Source organism: Manacus candei, unplaced genomic scaffold, assembly GCF_025592945.1.
Source record: "Manacus candei isolate 608988 ecotype Guabito, Panama unplaced genomic scaffold, ASM2559294v1 h1tg000011l, whole genome shotgun sequence".
Taxonomy (NCBI): domain Eukaryota; kingdom Metazoa; phylum Chordata; class Aves; order Passeriformes; family Pipridae; genus Manacus; species Manacus candei.
In genome coordinates this window covers 5,266,082-5,283,876 of record NW_026138059.1, presented here as the reverse complement: position 1 = coordinate 5,283,876, position 17,795 = coordinate 5,266,082, and the positions used below count along the sequence as shown (strand labels likewise).

At 36.9% G+C, this 17,795-nt stretch overlaps 1 protein-coding gene across 2 annotated transcripts; it reads left to right on the top strand.

Moving 5' to 3' along the window:
• The first annotated feature begins 8 nt into the window (after window positions 1–8).
• On the top strand, window positions 9–17,726 carry CPSF3 (cleavage and polyadenylation specific factor 3). Of its 2 annotated transcripts, XM_051778309.1 has the most exons (18): window positions 9–134; window positions 636–699; window positions 1,713–1,810; window positions 2,760–2,888; window positions 3,818–3,995; window positions 5,060–5,149; window positions 6,163–6,313; window positions 8,590–8,765; window positions 9,141–9,299; window positions 10,059–10,205; window positions 11,177–11,329; window positions 11,714–11,822; window positions 12,576–12,674; window positions 13,674–13,768; window positions 14,313–14,400; window positions 15,855–15,924; window positions 16,504–16,600; window positions 17,523–17,726. In XM_051778309.1, the coding sequence occupies exons 1-18, from the start codon at window positions 64–66 to the stop codon at window positions 17,622–17,624; spliced, it is 2,076 nt and encodes a 691-aa protein (XP_051634269.1). In that variant the 5' UTR covers window positions 9–63; the 3' UTR covers window positions 17,625–17,726. The 2 variants fall into 2 exon arrangements, with proteins under 2 accessions (XP_051634269.1, XP_051634271.1); XM_051778311.1 differs by lacking the exons at window positions 9–134; window positions 636–699; window positions 1,713–1,810 and having other exon boundaries at window positions 2,837–2,888; window positions 3,946–3,995.
• Window positions 17,727–17,795: the final 69 nt, after the last annotated feature.

The following is a 17,795-nucleotide window of genomic DNA, read 5'->3' as shown; positions in this document are numbered from 1 at the left end:
GCGCGGGGCGGGGCAGGCGCGGGCGGGGAAGCGGGAAGCGGAAGGCGGGCGGGGATCGGCACCATGTCGGCCAAGCGCAAAGCCGAGGCGCTGATCCCGGCCGAGGAGAGCGACCAGCTGCTCATCCGGCCCCTGTGAGCGCCGGGACCCGCGCCTGGGAACGGGGGGCCGGGGGGACCGGGGGGTCTGGGGATGCGGTAGCGTGGGAAGTTGCTTTTCTTTCCCCGGTAAAATGTCACTGCAGTCTGAGGGGGTTTCTGTTGTATTCTGAACAGCTAAGATGCTACTTCAGGCTTATTCAGCCCGAGGTGGTTTGTTATTCAGATAAGCTTTCCACGCGTTGTACGTGTCAGTAGTTTGAGACGGTAAAAACCCTGAAGAGACCAAAATAATTTCCTCAAACAGATTCTTTTTATTTCTGCTGCGTTGCATAGGGTCTCATACCCATAAATATCCAGAATATGACTATAAGATAAATGTAACTTCAGTTACTTTTAAATATCTGATCTTAAAAGGACCGTGCGGTTGTTATTTCTAAACAGAAAAATAATCCCAGTGAAGGCATCTGGTGTGCAAGTTACGTATATCTGCTGTGAGTTGTTTTAATCCTCATTGACTTTGATATCCTTTTGCAGAGGTGCTGGCCAAGAAGTAGGAAGGTCATGCATTATTCTGGAGTTTAAAGGAAGAAAAATAATGGTAATTATTGCATGAATGTATTTGTACGACCTCTCGTTATGGTACTTCAGATCACAAAAAAATGTTACAGGTTTAATTCTCCACACTGAAATCAGATCACAGAGGCTGTCCTGTAAAATAAATCCATATCCCCAAACAGAACGTATGTGTCTGAAGTGAGATTCTAAAATTTTCACATTCCAGGGATTAGTGGAACATAATGTTTACCAACAGTTATGTGTAAACACTCACATATAAACACATAGGTGTTTCTCTTCGCCATTTCCAGTGATGTTCTCAGCTGGTGGCTGAAATAAGTTCCGTGTAGTCAGATGCTGTTGAATTGTGGATGAAGGTTTGCATGGGTACAAAATTGTGAACAAAGTTTCCCAGTGGAGAGAAGTCATTTAGACAGAAGCCCAGCGTGATGATGTGGACCTGCTGAGCCAGTCCAGAGGAGGCCATGAAGATGGTCAGAGGGCTGGAGCACCTCTCCTTTGGGGGGAATGCTGGGAGTTGGGACTGTTCTCCTGGAGAAGGGAGGGCTCTGGGGAGACCTTAGAGGAGCCTACAAAAAGCTGGGGAGAGACTTATTACAAGGGCATGTAGTGACAGGATAAGGGGTGGTGGTTTTAATGTAAAAGAGGAGAGATTTAGACTCGATGTTGGGAAGAAGTTCTTCACTGTGAGGGTGGTGAGGCATGGGAACAGGTTGTCCAGAAAAGCTGTCGATGCGCCATCCCTGGAAGTGTTCAAGGCCAGGTTGGATGGAGCAACCTGGTCTGGTGGAGGGTATCCCTGTCCATGGCAGGGGGGTTGGAACGAGATGATCTTTGAGGTCCCTCACAAGCCAAACCATTCTATATGAAATTCAATGCTAAAAGCAGTGTTTAATTAAAAAAACACTCTTTTTTGCATGATGCTAAAAGTTTGCATGATGCTAAAAGTCCCTAATAAATATATATCTTAGACCAAAATGGAAGAGGGCTTTTTATACGTTTTGTTAGAAGCTATAACTTACTTTCATTTTTCAGCTTGATTGTGGAATCCATCCTGGGCTGGAAGGAATGGATGCTCTTCCTTACATTGATTTGATAGATCCTGCTGAGATCGATCTGCTCCTCATTAGTCAGTAAGTTGCACCTAGAAAACCAAATAACTGAGGTCATGGTCTGAGCTGTGCTCACTTCCAGGTTATTAAGAGAGGCTGAAAATAGGTGTTATATAGATGGTATTGCAAAATGTTAGTTTCCAGCTTATTTTAAAAAAAGTCTGAAGGATCTTCACTTAGGATTAAGGACTGAACGTTGAGGATGTTCATTCACTTGTTGACATTACAACTCTCTTCTGAGTTTGCTCGGATTTTTGACTCTTTTTAATAACCTGACCTGCTTTAACATCATTGTGACGGCTTCTAGAGTGAGTTTTCTACACAAAGGCTGCTGAAAAGCATTGGATGTGGTTTTGCTCTATTGGCTTTGAATGAAAAAGTTTCTTGGAGACTTACACGAGCCTTGAATGTGGTTTAAGTATTGCCTAGTGGCTGAGAGACGAGGAGATTTAACCAGTCATAAACAGGTCTCTGTAAAATCCTGAGTTTTTGTGGTATGTGCTTGTTCTATCTGTATTTCAAAAGTACTTTCCTAAGATATGTCAAACTAGAATTGTGAACAAATAATTTAATTTTAGTAGATCATGTTTTTAGCGTGCAACATGGAAAATTAGGATCATATTTGTCAGCTATTTTATATCTTTGATGTTGATTTCTGTTGCTGGTTCCTCTTATTTTTCTCCCTCTAAATTTATATGTCAATTACAAGAAAAAGTTAATTTTGATATTATGCAGGTAAAACTTTGGCAATTAGTGGAGAATTTCCTGTATTATTCTCCCCTTTTCTTAGTTGTGTTTCTAGTCACTATTGTGCAGAATATAGACCAGCACAGTTAGCAGCAAGGTTGAAAATTCTGTTTCTGGATTTTCATGACACCACGTTAATTCAGTGAAGTAGTTAATTATATATGATATATATTAGTGCTATGTGATATGAATGTATTAATTGGATGTGTGTGTCTATTTTAAGTTTCCATTTAGATCACTGTGGGGCTTTACCGTGGTTTTTGCAGAAAACAAGTTTTAAAGGAAGGACGTTTATGACTCATGCCACAAAAGCTATTTACAGATGGCTTCTTTCAGACTATGTTAAAGTCAGGTAAGCTCAACTGTGGGTTGTCTCTTCAGTTCCTGGATTATTTTGCCTATATATCCAATAGGAAATTTAAGATGAAGCCACCAAAGGTGGCTGGATGAATGTAGATGTTGTCACAAGTAGCAACATTATATATAACCAGGTTAGAAGTAATGAATCATATTATTGCCTCATGTGTCTCTCAAGTAATTTCCTATCAATTAAAAAAAATATTCCCTTCTTTCCTCTTATTCTTTTCATTTGCCTTATTTGCTCCTTTAATGGTATCCCTTTCTTCCCCCATCTCTCTTAAGACACACTTTTGTTCTCATGCTTTTTAATATATGTTTTTTCTTAAGATTCACAGAAGTAGTTAATTTTAAACCTCTAAAGATACAAGTAACTCTTCAGGACAAGGGCAGATTAAATATGAAAAAGTGTCACTTACATGTTGGGAATTTTTCTCTTCCCTTTTTTTTTTTTTAGCTCTTTTTCCCTTGTGTTACATGTCTTGACACATCATTTCTTTGTGACTGCAGTGGTTCAGGGTATGTCTCAACTCAGCAGATTCGAGCCCGAGTGAGAAACCTGATGAACAGTCCTTTTTTAACTTGTTTGGTCTGGGCTGATGGGAAAAGTGTGGATCAGTTTGGTTTTTCAGGACTGTTACCAGCTAAATGGCAGATCTCTGGTCAGGACTGGGGATCTCTTGGTACTTTTAGAGAAAGGCAGAGCAGATTCTGAACTGAGAAGGCTATCCTAGTGTGGCCTTTCAAAAGAAAGCAGCTTTAACTCTCCTTAGGTGAGCTACATCAGAGTACCTGGACTTGATTTCTAACATAGGAGATGTGGTTATTGGAATGGAAGTCTTACTGTCAGTGGGGAAAAATCCAGGAAGTGTTTTTTCCAGCTGTTAGGATGAGCTGATATTCAGCCCCTTCACTTCTGTCCAGTAACATATCAGCAGATGACATGCTGTACACAGAAACAGACCTCGAAGAGAGCATGGACAAGATTGAGACCATCAACTTCCATGAAGTGAAAGAGGTGGCAGGAATCAAATTCTGGTGTTACCACGCAGGCCACGTCCTGGGAGCAGCCATGTTCATGATTGAAATAGCTGGTGTGAAGGTATTTTCTTTTCATTACAAACGTTGATATTAAGCCTCAATTCTAATGTAGTTGTTAATTATTTATTATTGTCTGCTAAGTCCCACCACTGTGGCTGGAGCTGTCAAATAGACTTGGACTCAAGTCAGGGTGGGAGGCCTTGATTTTCTCTTTGATTAGAATTAGCAAATGACACACATTGAGTCAGGTGAGATGTCTGGATTGTATGGGAGTCTGAGATATGACTCAGAATCAGTGAACATGTAGTTTTCCTTGCTGGTCTGCTCAGAGGTGGTTGTTAGCTGAGTCAGTCTTTACTAAAACTGCATTTTAGTAAAATCTATGAGCAGATGTTTGTTTCTGTAATTCTGATTTGCCTTGTCTGCCTGTCTCAAGTGCCTAAATGGCATTTGTCAAAGTATGTGAGTTTTGTTTTTCTCATAACACTCTTATACTAAAGTACCTAAAGAAATAAGATTATTACTAATTTTAGGCACAGAGAGTTTTGAAACCATCAGTTTGGGCACAGAGAGTTGCATTCCACCCTACAGTTAAAGAATCCATTAAAAATAACACTAAAAATTTCTTCTTGGTGTAACAGGGTACATGATTGTTCCATTTGGAAAAAATCTAGATTTTTTTAGTATCAGAAAATCTTAGAAGAATTTTTAATAAGTAATTTTATTAGATTATTCATTATATTTGTCTTCTATATGTAAGTGTAGTTTTCTTTTTACTTCCACTTAGGACCTGCTGTATTGTATCTCATGTCAATTTTTACTTCTTAAGAGTCAGTGCCTGTATGCAAAAGGGTGGAAATTGCACCCTTATATCCCAAATGTTGGAATTACGGTACTACTTGAAATACCTTTACTACTGGGGTTTAAATATTTGTATTGTAGTACTATTGATCTAATTTTGTAAGCACATCAGAAGAGTCTTATTTAAAGACAGCTGATCTTTTTTATCATAAATTCCTTAAAACCCTCTTTACTTAAAAAATTGTCCTATAGAACAGCTTTTTAAAGGCTGTTGTCCTGGAAGAACCTGTAATCAGAATACCTGCTCCTCTTTGTCTCCCACAGCTTTTATATACAGGTGATTTCTCAAGGCAGGAAGACAGACATCTGATGGCAGCTGAGATTCCCAATATTAAACCTGATATTCTTATAATTGTAAGTTTTACAGAATTATCTCTTTATATTAGTAATTAAATATGTATAGAGATATGACTTAATTAAAGCTAAAATGGAATGACAAAGACAGTGGAGATTTAATGGTAGTACGTGACTTGTGTTAAATATCCAAACACTTGGGTGTTCGGAACACTCTGACGTTGCTTTTCACTGTATTAAAAAGCCTAATTTTCATTTTCTAATTCTTCTGATGAAGTTCCTTAAGCCTCTAGACAAACCTTTTCTAAATGGGAGATTTATTAGGTTTTGTCTTGCATGGTACAAAGCCCAGTTTAGCCAGGTATCTTTCTTTAGTAGATCCTAACCTCCTTCCAACTATGTTAAGAATTGGTCCTGGATGGAGATGCCCCCTATACTTTTGGTTTGTTTTGTTTTCTGTGTGAAATGATTTTATTCTGAATCCATGTTTGGAAAGTCAGCGGCTCAGGGGAATCTTTAAAAGTAACAGTTTTAACTGGCACAAACATTGGGATCTTTCAGACTAAGACTTAAAATTCTTTCATTTATTGTGTCCCTTCTAGCTGCTCTCTGTAACTGATAATTTCATTTTAAGTCACATCAAAACTGTGTATTTTGTGTAATTCCTGTGTTTTAAGCTAGTGGTTAAACATGTACCACTGGTGAGCCATGTCAATCACTGGTGATCACCCCTCCATCCAAGCAGGGCAACATTTCCACTTAGGAAAATAAGTATGTTAAATTTGAAACCTCTCTAGCATCAAAATTAATAACTCTAACTTATTTGTGCCAACAGGATCTCTAAATTGCTTGGAGGGGTTTGGGAGAGGGGAAATTTTGGTTATTTACCTTGGTGGGAGTGGTTATGGGAATTTGGGAGTGTTTTTGACTTTGCCCTTCACCTCACCCCTCTCCCTCCCCTCCCCAACATGTTAACACCAGTATGTTTTTCTGCATTTTCTTGATGGATTCAGAGAAGATCAAAAATTACTTTTTGTGTCAGTGCTTTGAACATTCTGTTTTCCTGTATGTAGGAGTCCACATATGGCACTCACATCCATGAGAAAAGGGAGGAGCGAGAGGCGCGATTCTGTAACACTGTTCACGACATTGTGAACAGAGGAGGCAGAGGTCTCATTCCTGTGTTTGCCCTGGGTCGAGCTCAAGAACTACTTCTAATTTTAGGTATGTGCCTTCTCAGCTCCTCTTCATGAAAAGCATATAAAGTTAAATGAGATGTTTTCATGTGCAGTCTTTCAGATATATAATTCCTTCAACAACTCTTCAGCCGTTTTCCAGTGTGTTAAATACCTGAGAAAATATAATGCATGTTTGTTCAAATGCAAAAACTCCAGTAAACCAACCAGCAGTTCTGCTTTGTGAGGTAGGATGGAGACCTAGAAATGAAAGGGTGATGGTGTGGTACTATGTGCTTGACTTTTGAATCTCATTGAACCAGGATTTCAGCAATCAAGGACTATTATTACAGATTGAAAAGTAATCAGTCACAATGACAGCTGATGACAGCTGTTCTGTTTAAACTGTACTGTCAAAAAAAGGAGTGTGTTTTCTTCCAAAGTTCCAGTATCTTTGCCCTTTAATTCACAAACCTATATGAAAAAATCTTTATAGGAAAAGCTGGAAAGACCATAAGGGACACTTCTAACACTTCTAGAGTCCTAATGATAATAGGAAAACAAATTAGGCTTTTGAGCAAAAATGGGTGAGAACCATACATGAACATAACAAGGTATTTCACTTAAAATGTACAGATAGTTGTTACAAGGTACCTCAGATAAAACAGTTTTAAAATAAATTATTTCCAGGCTTCTTTGCTTCCTTTTAGCACATTTATTTGTACTATGCCACATTATTTTTTCACTTGTCTTTTTGGTCATGCAAATGCTGGCAAGATAAAGCATAACTACCTCAAAATACTTACATTTAAGGGTGTTGAATCTAAAGAGTTACCTAAAAATACTTGAAAGTCTTTTCACTTTCCATTTCAGTTTAGCTTAATATTAGAAACTAGTTTGTTTTCAAAATGTGTTACTGGTTTTTAGAATGTTAACAAGAAATTTGGATCTAGGCATGGGGTAGCATTTGATGCTGTAGGATTATTTAGTACTTCTCATTGATTGAGGGATTTTTTTATTTTATTTTACAGAGAACATAAAACCTGAACATTTTCAATCTTAGCCATTACATTTTCAGTGTAGCCATTATGTTGTAATTTGTTGGCCTCTCTTTGCTGTATGCAGATAGCAAAATGAGTTTCTAAAGATTAAGCTTGAAAATGCATCTAGTAAAGCTAGACATGCAATTGGATGCTTAATTAGCTAGAAAATGCAATTGCATCTCACATGCCTACACAGTTGAGCCTGCAGGCTTCTGTATTTGTTTTTCTTCTTTCCATAAGTGTATCACATCCAATTGTGATGCTGTGGCAGTCTTTTAATGTCACTCAGAAGTCCTGCAGTTGGTTATCTTTTACTGGCTGTTTCCACCTTACACCTGAGCTTATTAAGATATTCATGGCAGTGAGCCTCTCTGACAGGTTTTGAAAAGCTTTGCCTGCAAATCAAAAATGTTATGTAAAAACCATATAATTGTAAACGTACAAATACAGCCATCAGTGTACCTCTATTTTTGTGTGATTTGGCCTCAATTATGCAATGTAAATATCTTTTAGACTAGCAGACTGTATCTAAATGGAAAAATAGGTAAGTTATGTTTGTATAGCTGCATTCAGATCTGTTCTTGGTGTTTAGGAAAGGTCATGTCTACTGTCATCAATGAAAAAACAAGTTGTGGTTAGTGGAGGCTCTTTTCTTGTTTTAGTTCCAGTTAGGCTTCTAAAATATAAATGTTGGGGATATACAGGAAGACAGGCTTGATAATTGGGTGATTCCTTCTTACCTTGAACTCCATGGTTTTGTTTTACAGGACATTGATATTGTGAATTCTCACCAACATGTCTGTGTGCAGATGTCCCTGACTCTTAGATATGTAATTGCATTTGACAGGGACATTTTGGCTTTATTTCAGTGGTGTGGTAAAACTTCCACTGTCATAAATGTAGACTTATTGCTCTGTAATATCATGTATACTTTATACCTTGTAGCTGAAATTGGTGGTTGGTTGGCTTTTGAGCTGCCAAAAATATCTGAAGTTCATTTCTGTCATGCATGTTTGCCTGTTTGTTTGAACTAGTTGTATACAGTTTTAGCTGGTGACTGCTTTTTCTTCTTTAGAAGAGCAGGTGGGAAAAAAAAAGTCTGTGATTGTGATTTTCTGTAATAAAAATGAAAAAAAAACCCTCAGTGCTAAATCTGTTTTACAAGAATTATTAAAATAGAAGCACAGATTTTGGAGATAATACTGTGGATGGGATTGTGTGGGTTTTTTTGTTTGGGGATTTTGTTGTTGTTGTTCTTTTTCATTGTTTTTGGTTTTTTTAGATGAATACTGGCAGAATCATCCTGAGCTCCATGATATCCCTATCTACTATGCCTCCTCTTTGGCAAAGAAGTGTATGGCTGTTTATCAGACGTACGTCAATGCCATGAATGACAAAATCCGCAAGCAAATTAACATCAACAATCCTTTTGTTTTCAAGCATATTAGTAATTTGAAGGTAAGCTTGAGATAAGGTAGTCTTACAGAAGAAGAAGAAGGGTGACAAAAGAGTTCATATTTGCTGCATAGTTTGCCTGTTTAATATCCTAATAGATTGATTAGGTACAGGTTGATATCTGAGTTATCTGCTATCTCAGGGTTTAGAGGGCTGGTTGAGAGGAGCTTATGCCCCAACATTTCTTTCACTATAGGTCCCTGTGCTTGCAGTTTACTCCTTATGGGCATCAGCAAGAGGAACTTTCCTGCAAAAGGGACTTTTTATGAGGATGGGGTATAATATGTGAACACAGGGCCCTTCTTGTATGTTGGGTGCAGCTGGGCCATCCTCCATTTGAGCTGTGGTAACTGATGTTCTCACTGTGTGTCCACTCAGAGTATGGATCACTTCGATGATATTGGCCCAAGTGTTGTGATGGCTTCCCCAGGTATGATGCAAAGTGGCTTATCCAGGGAGTTGTTTGAGAGCTGGTGCACAGACAAGAGAAATGGAGTCATCATTGCAGGGTACTGCGTTGAAGGAACGCTCGCCAAGGTGAGTTGCTAATGCACCACTTCTTAATAAGAGGCAGTTTTCATGTTATGTTTAAAAAGAACTGGTCAATAGCAAGTGTCTTTACTTGGATTTGCTGAGAAGATTGTTGTCAGGTACACATAATTACGTAGTCAAAGTTGATTGCTTTTGGCTACTATTAATGAAAAGTACAGAAAATCTGCATATGGTCATTTCCAGGCATGTTCTACAGAATAATCTTTTCTTGGAGCAGTTATCTTGTCATCAGAAAGAAAAATTTCTCCATCTTTAGTCCACCCCACCATTTGACTTTCTAAGAGGCAAGCCCTAATCCTAATTCTAGGAGTCAATATTAAATCACTAAGTCAATATTAAAACACTATTTATGTGTCAGAGATCAGGCTCATGTTGTGGCACTATCTGGTTGTAGAGAATTAAATCCTTCCTTCCAAATTCCAGCATCTAAGGGGAACCACAGCATCTAGTTTTGCCTTTAGAGATAGAAGTCACACACTTGTTATCATTTAGATGTAAAATTAGAGAGAGATGTATCTGGAAGAAGGATGAACTCTCAGATCTGCTGAGAATGCACAGGATGAAATGGTGTGTATTGTGCATGCTTTTCTCATTTGTGAAATTTGAGATATTTTTTTTTCACTTTCTCACATTTAACATGGCTACCAGTATTATTTCATTGATTTTTGAAATGTTAAGCATTGGTTATATGGCGACTACAGGAGGTTTTCATTTTTTTATTTAAAGTGCTTTATTTTCCCCTAGCACATCATGTCTGAACCTGAAGAGATCACGACTATGTCAGGACAAAAACTCCCACTGAAGATGTCTGTGGATTACATTTCTTTCTCTGCTCACACAGATTATCAACAAACTAGTGAATTTATCCGGGCCCTGAAGCCTCCACATGTGGTTAAGTATACATGCTGCCCATTTCTCCAGGGTGGGATTCACCAAACCAATTTACAGCCTTGAGTCAAGGCAGGGATTGGTGTGTAGCAGTAGCCAGCATTTCTGTGCTTTGGATAATAAAAGGTGGAGATTTTAACCATTTTTCCTCCTGTTACCTTACTAAAGTGAAAATGAACTTGTTCTTGAGTGTCTGCTTGTGAGATAGCTGGGGATGACTTTCCAGACAGTGCTATAGTCCATAATCTGTTTCAGCAGTGTTTTATGCAAGTAAGATACATATAGGACAATGTTAAGTTGAGGCTGCTGGTTTTGGAATAGTTCAGTGGAATTTGCCCCAAAATAAATAAGAAAACATTGATTGAAGGTATATAGCAGAAAGTGAAAGACAAAGGCAGCACCTGCAGGGAGCAAATCATGGGAAGCTGGAGGTGTGAAGGACCAGAATGTGAAAATGGGGACTCGGATCTGATCTGCAACTGGAGGAGAAACAGCATGCAAGCACAGAGAAGAAAGAAAACAAATCATAACAGAAGAAAAGAGGATTTAACTAGGCAAAGAAAAGTGTGACTTGTGAACTATGAAGCATCCTCTCTAAATTGCATGTTTATTAATATTATCTACACTCAGACACAAAAATGTAAAGCTAACTAACTTTTATTGGTGAACTTGATACTTCCCTTTGATAATATAACAGTGTATGAAAACTTAAATGGGATCTCTGTAATGCACTCTGCTTGTTGCTTGTATTCTTCAACTAATACTCGAGGTCATGAAATCTTAACCTTTGAATAATGCAGAGAATTCAGAGACACAGAACTATAACTGAGCCAATGTTTCGTACACTGTGACCTCATGAAATTGCATTTTTATAAAGGTGAGACAGAATATGGCAGTTTTCTTGGATAATTTCTTTACTAAACATGTCTGTCTGAACAAATAACTTCTGCTAAAAGGAAAACTTTTTTCTGTAGATTTTAGTTCATGGTGAGCAGAATGAAATGGCCAGATTGAAAGCAGCATTGATACGGGAATATGAGGATAATGATGAAGTTCATATAGAAGTTCATAATCCTAGGAATACTGAAGCTGTGACATTAAACTTCAGAGGAGAAAAACTTGCCAAGGTATGAAATCAATGTTTTCTTATCTGTACAACAGTATTTTCTTCTGAGATAAAAACTACATGTATTTTCTAAGCCTCTGTTTTTAATTGATGTCAAATTATGTATGTTTTGCAGGGACTCAAAAAGTATATGAATGTTTTGTTTAGTTGTATTTGGGGTTTGGTTCGGGGGTTTTGGTTTTGGTTGGGGTTTTTTTTTGGTTCTTCAAACTTATTTTGTGTTACATCATGGAATGTTTGTAGGTTACTCTGACCTTCTCTTATTTTCAGAGTTAATTTTATACTCTGATTTTTCTAAGAAGACCATCTTTCATCTCCATAGTTACATTTAAGCTGTGAATACTTCAGATTGCCTTGTTGGACTGTATGTGTTTTTTCTTTCCAGGTAATGGGATCTTTAGCAGATAAGAAACCAGAGCAAGGACAGAGAATTTCTGGAATCCTAGTTAAAAGAAATTTTAACTATCACATCCTTTCTCCATGTGACCTCTCCAGTAAGTAAAGACAGTGATGTGATCAGTAGATAATTGAAACTTACTGTGTCCTTCTTTTGTCATTAAAACTCGTAAAATTCTGAGGGGTTTTTTTCTGTAATTTTGTATTTGATAAGCCATTAGTGAACATTTTGATTTTATTTTGTTTTATTTTTACCTGAAGTTCTGAACTGTTGTAGTGAGTAGAAAGGCATTCAACTCATTTTTCACTCAAGGTTTAAATCTTTTCTATTCTTTCCGTAATAGAAAAGAAGCAAAATTCCATTTGCCTTCTGGTTACTTAAAACTTCTTCCTCTGCAAGAATATGCATAAAACATGCCAGTGAGAACCAAAGAGGACCTCAATCAATAGTCCTGCCAGTTTCTAAAATGTCATTAGTTTTTAGTGTAAAAAGCTACAGAACAGTGAAAATATTTGTGTAGTCCTCCTGTGCTGTTTATTACTCAAGAAATTGCTCTATTCTCAGAATAGAAGAAGAATTAAATGTAAGGTCAGAAGAGCTCTGGGAGAAGCAGTTCTGCTGTCCTAGTTCATTGTTTGCCTCTAATGGGTAGGATAATATAACAAGCTCTTGCTGTTTTCCTAACCACAAATGTATTATGTATCTTATAGTAAATGCTCCAATTATCCTTTTCAACCGTCTTGTCTTAAATATATCAATGCCATTATTTATCTATAGTGGCAATTTATTTTTTTTAGGAAGTAAATTCAAAGGGATGATTTTTAATATGTACTTTTAAAATTTCTTTCAGATTATACAGACTTGGCCATGAGCACTGTAACACAGACACAAGCCATTCCATACACAGGCCCTTTTAATCTGCTTTATTACCAGCTACAAAAACTCACTGGTATGTGTTTGGAAAGACATGGTCATGATTTATAGTTGGCAACTTTTGGAACAACTTCCAGTCTTCAGAGATCTTCTGGGCAGAAGTTTCTTTGCCAGTAACTGTTTCATATTTTACAACTTTCATTAGATCATACAGCTTCTGCCAGATCTGGTTCATAAGTATGACACATCTTTTTGGGGATTCTACTGTAATCATATTGCAAAACAATGAGCATATGGCAGGATAGAGCATAGCTTGTTTTTGTCTCCTGTCAGCCCCCAAGTGAGTGCTCTGATGGAAACTTTATTAATTGATTTTTTTCTCTCTAGCCACAAATAGAATGGGTAATGCCATCCAATTAATAAAAACAAAAGCCATTGAAACCTGCCACTAGGATGATCCCTCATGCCCCTGTCCAACTTTCTTAAAAGTTAGGGGCAGCTCATGTCCTAGTCCATTAAAGGCACAGGCACTTTGCAGGTTCCCTTCCCAGATTTAAAGCTTAGAATTCTATTTTTTTTTTCTCTAGTGTCAGAACCTAGTTCATGTCACTGGTGAAGAGAAAACCCATATTCAGTTGGTGTTCAGGTCTCATAACCCAAGTGCTACCTGGCACACAAATGCTTTTGGTTTAAGCTCTATGCTTATGTGAGCAATGGGTTATCCTTTGGGGGGGTGGTAAGAAGAGCTGGTTAATTCTGCAAATGGAGCTCTAAATTTCTCGTTTGTTTTCTTTCTCATTGGTGTGCTCACATCAGTGTACTAAGCTAGTCAAATGTGAGAATTCAAAACAAGTAAAATGGCCAATATTAGCTACTCAAAAACCCCAAACAATCCAGAACAAAGAAAATAATATTGTCAGGTAAGGAAAGAGAGTATGTGCTTCCATTATGTGAGCTGCTCTGAGCAGTTGTGGTAATAACAGACAACCCCTCTTATTCTTAAAATTACCTATTTAATGTTAATTTTGATTTTAGTACAGTTTTATTATTGCTAACATTTGCTGTCACTTCTTAGGTGATGTAGAAGAAATAGAAATCCAACAAAAACCAGCCCTGAAGGTTTTCAAAAGTATTACTGTGATCCAGGAACCAGGCATGGTAGTCCTTGAGGTGGGCATTTGTGAAGGAGAAAGAAGTATTTTGTTCTCCAGTTTCTGCAAAATAATACCACTTAGATGCCATGCAGAATGAAACGTGTTAAGTAGTTTTCTGTTTGATGACAAGTAGAGTCACAGCTAGAATGAAGTCCCTTTGAGCTGTGGTTCTGTGTGGGTGTTTGTCTTCTGGTTTAACCACTGCCAGTTTCTTTTTTTGCCATAACTCATGAGTATAATGGCAGAGGCAGTGCCCTTTTTTTATTTGGCAAATAGTAACTGGAAATAATGTCAAATGGTGTTCCTTCCTCCCCCAAATAGTTACGGTAATTAATAATTGTTTTGTAAATGTGCTCAGAAACATTCAACAGTTGGAATTTTTCATGGGAAGTTACTGGAATATACCAAGTTAAAAGTAATTAATAATTTGGTGTAAAATGTATGGCAGTCATTTGAAGCTGGAATTCAGAGAAAGGCAAATAGGAGAATGCAATGAATGTTACATTGTCTTTATGCTGCATTATTCATTCAGTCCAAATTATTTTTTTCCCCTCTTCCAGTGGGTGGCAAATCCTGCAAATGATATGTATGCAGACACCGTGACAACAGTGATATTGGAAGTTCAGTCAAACCCCAAAATACAGAAAGGTACTAAGTTTAGTGTATGCCTATTTCAGAGGCATTTCTTCTTTTTTTTTTTGCATCAAGCTTAGAGGGATATAATGCCTTGCAATAGACTGCAATCCCCTTATTGTACTTATCTCCTTATGAAACTTATTAGGGAGTAAGATTTGGTACTTGAAAACAGAATTACAACTTGGTCTTTATAATGACATGTTCATTCGTCGAAATTTTCTCTTACAGAACAACTGCTAGCTGACTGTGGAAAACATGACCTTATTTTAAATAAGTTAATTCTTAATCACTTTAGACTTCTGTGTATAAGCAATCTATGATATTTAAATATTTCCATTTCTTGTTTGAAAATAGTGATTGCCATTGATAAGTGGTATTTCTGTGACTACTTTACTTCAGAGTAAGGTGTAAACAATGCTGAAAAAAGTGAGACTAACTTCACAATTCCACTTACACAGACCCTTTAATCAGTAATAATATTGGATAGTCCTTATTTAGGGTAAAAGCATTCCAAAGAGTTCTTGAGCTTGTGTATTTTAGAGTGTGTTCACAGAATCACAAGAGATTGAATCAAAATATCTTAAGTTATTGTTGCTCAGCTGACCATGTGCCTGCTTTTACCTCATTTCCAGTATCAAGTTATATCTTGCATAGTACATTCAGTTACTGCATCTAAGGAACAGTAAATTTTTAAGATATACTTGCTTGATCTTTTGCAATTATAAAGTTCTTCAAAGAATTTCTAAGAAATTCTAACTATCACTGTGTTCAGTTCCCTGAATTCTTCAGCTGATTTAGAAGTACTGAAAACTAGTTTTTCAGAAGAACTTTAAAGTTTTTTGTATCCATCAGTGAAAAAGGTACTAATTTTCACAATTAGCTCTTTCTACAGACTTCAGACTCCTTTAACAATCAAATACGTAAATAATTATGTTCAAAAGCAAATTACTTGTTTTGAACTACCTCATAATTTTTATTTCAGCCTCTCTATGCTGAAACATCTTCCAGGAATGTCTGTGCTTATGACTGCTCACATTTGCTGTCCAGTTTTATTTTATGTATTCTCTGCATGCTCCTCGCCTCCACGATGTGGTGTTTTCCTGTAATGAGAGAAAATGCAGTGTTTATAAACAAATGGGGAAAGTGGATTACTTTCTCTTTAAAGTAAGGGAAATTCGAGAAGTAGTGAGTGTTTACAACAAAAAGCAGAATTAAAAAGTGAGAATGTGACTTGCAAAGTTTTCTATTTTAAAATGTGATAAGTCCAGGGAACATAATTAAAATATGTGCATTTATTTGATTCATCTTTTTTTAATATGTTTTCTTTATAAATGTTTAAGCATACATATTTTACATAGCCTTTGGATTGCTTTTCATGTAAGTCAGTTAGGAACTAGAATGCATCAATTAGTCATTTTTCCCTCCCAGCAAATCTCTGTGAAAGTAAAATTATTTTTTCTTTTCAGCTGCAGTAAACAAAATTTCCAAAAAAATAGATATGGATGTGTATAAGAAGAGAATGGAGATCATGCTTCAGTAAGTTGATATATACTTTTCTAAAGGACAATCATAACTGTTAATCACATAAATAAAATAATTTTAGTATAATAGCATTTAAAGATAGTTATTTTAAAATACTTTATGCAAATTTACTCCAGCTTAATTTACGTGAAGGCCAGGAATTAAGTGAAAAAAGAAGTACAGTAAAAACACGGCACCATTAAAATTTTGAATACAGGGCCCAGTTATTTCCTCCAGAAGCAGATTTTTAAGCTGTCTCCCAAAACTATGCTACAAATGGTTAAGATAAATAACTTTTAAACTCTCTTGTAAAACTTACTCTGATTTGTATTCTATTACTTATGTAGAAATTCTGCCTCTTTTGAAGTCAAAGGAATCCTTCCCTTCTTTATGACAAGATTGTTTTGCTAAAATACTGTTACATGACACCCACTGTCATAATTTAGATTGGTATTTGTTAATTACATATGAGTGCATTAATAATAGTTGCTGAAAGGAACTCAGCTGATAAAGTGCCTTTGGAACCCCAGGATTAATGGAAAAACCTAAGTTTGCTGTTTGGCCACATCTTACACTCGTGGATCTTTGCTTTAGGGATATGTTTGGAGAGGATTGTGTGAGTTCCAAAGATGGCTCTGTCCTGTGCATCACAGTTGATGGAAAGACTGCAAACATTTCACTGGAGACTCGGGTATGTAGAGCAGAGCACTTGCTTTTGTGTGCACTGTGTTTGGGAGAGATGAGTCTCCTGCCTAGCACACAGTGCTGCCCAGAATATCACGTACCATTTGGTAAGGAGATGTTTTTGTGTTTGGTATCAAAACAGAGTGTTCTTAATTAAAAAAATGCTAGCAATGTTTATGCAGCAAATGCAGTAAATTTGGAAGAAAACCCAGTATTTTTCAGCAGCTCTCTAGTTGTATGAATAAATGAATAAAGTAAGATTGTAGAGTAGAAACTGAGTTAACTCACAATTTTTTAGAAAATGCTTTTAAAGCATAGGCTCTGGTCTGAATAATTGAACAATCACAGAGTAGAAATGATGTTAATAAATTTTTTTTCTCATTTTGAATGTTGATTAACTTGCATGTTTGGGGTGAGCCTCTTTCTCTAGGAAGATTTGTTTTAGTAATAAATTAAGGCGTTCGGAGTTTTACTTTGTTGTAAGTGTCATCATGGGTGTGTGAACATCAGTGTGGAGACTCCTGAGTACAGGTGCCTGTACCTCTGCAAGCAGTGTGTGTGTTTTGCAGTATCAACCTCATATGGTGTGAATGAATTCCCAGGTCAAATGAAATCTCCATGGACTGAATCTTGTGTGATTTTATTTAATTTTGTATTAATGTAATCTGCAGAATTTAATGCATTTTACATAGTGGTTTTGAAACAAATTATTAATCAGACATAAGACTCAAGATTAAGCTTCTTGTTCCTCAGCAGAATTTGCCTTCTCTGGACTGCTCTACATACTGGCAGACCATTGAAAAACATACAGTGCCGCCTTTGATAATTTTCATGGCTACTTTTTCCTTTCTCCTTGTGAGCACTCTTCAAGTGCTGCAAAGGAGCATGAAGTGCCCATTGTTCTAACATTGTTCTTTTTTTGCTCCTAGACAGTTGACTGTGAGCCAGGAAGTGAAGACGATGAATCTCTTCGTGAAATGGTGGAACTGGCTGCACAGAGGCTTTATGATGCCCTCAGCCCAGTGTGCTGACCTCTGTAGATACCTAGGATGCCTAAAAAAAAAATCATTTTAAGGGTCCAATTTAATTGGACTATTTTTTAAGAGTAAATAAAAATTTTTTTTCTTCATTCAGTCAAACGTATCAGCTCTGTGAATATGAAATGGCTGAGTTATTTCAAATAATGGATCAGCAACTCATAC

Coding starts and splice junctions, on each gene's coding strand:
- CPSF3 (XM_051778309.1), top strand. CDS start 64: ATGTCGGCCAAGCGCAAAGCCGAGGCGCTGATCCCGGCCGAGGAGAGC. Junction 135..635: donor CAGCTGCTCATCCGGCCCCT/GTGAGCGCCGGG, acceptor ATCCTTTTGCAG/AGGTGCTGGCCAAGAAGTAG. Junction 11,823..12,575: donor TTCTCCATGTGACCTCTCCA/GTAAGTAAAGAC, acceptor AATTTCTTTCAG/ATTATACAGACTTGGCCATG.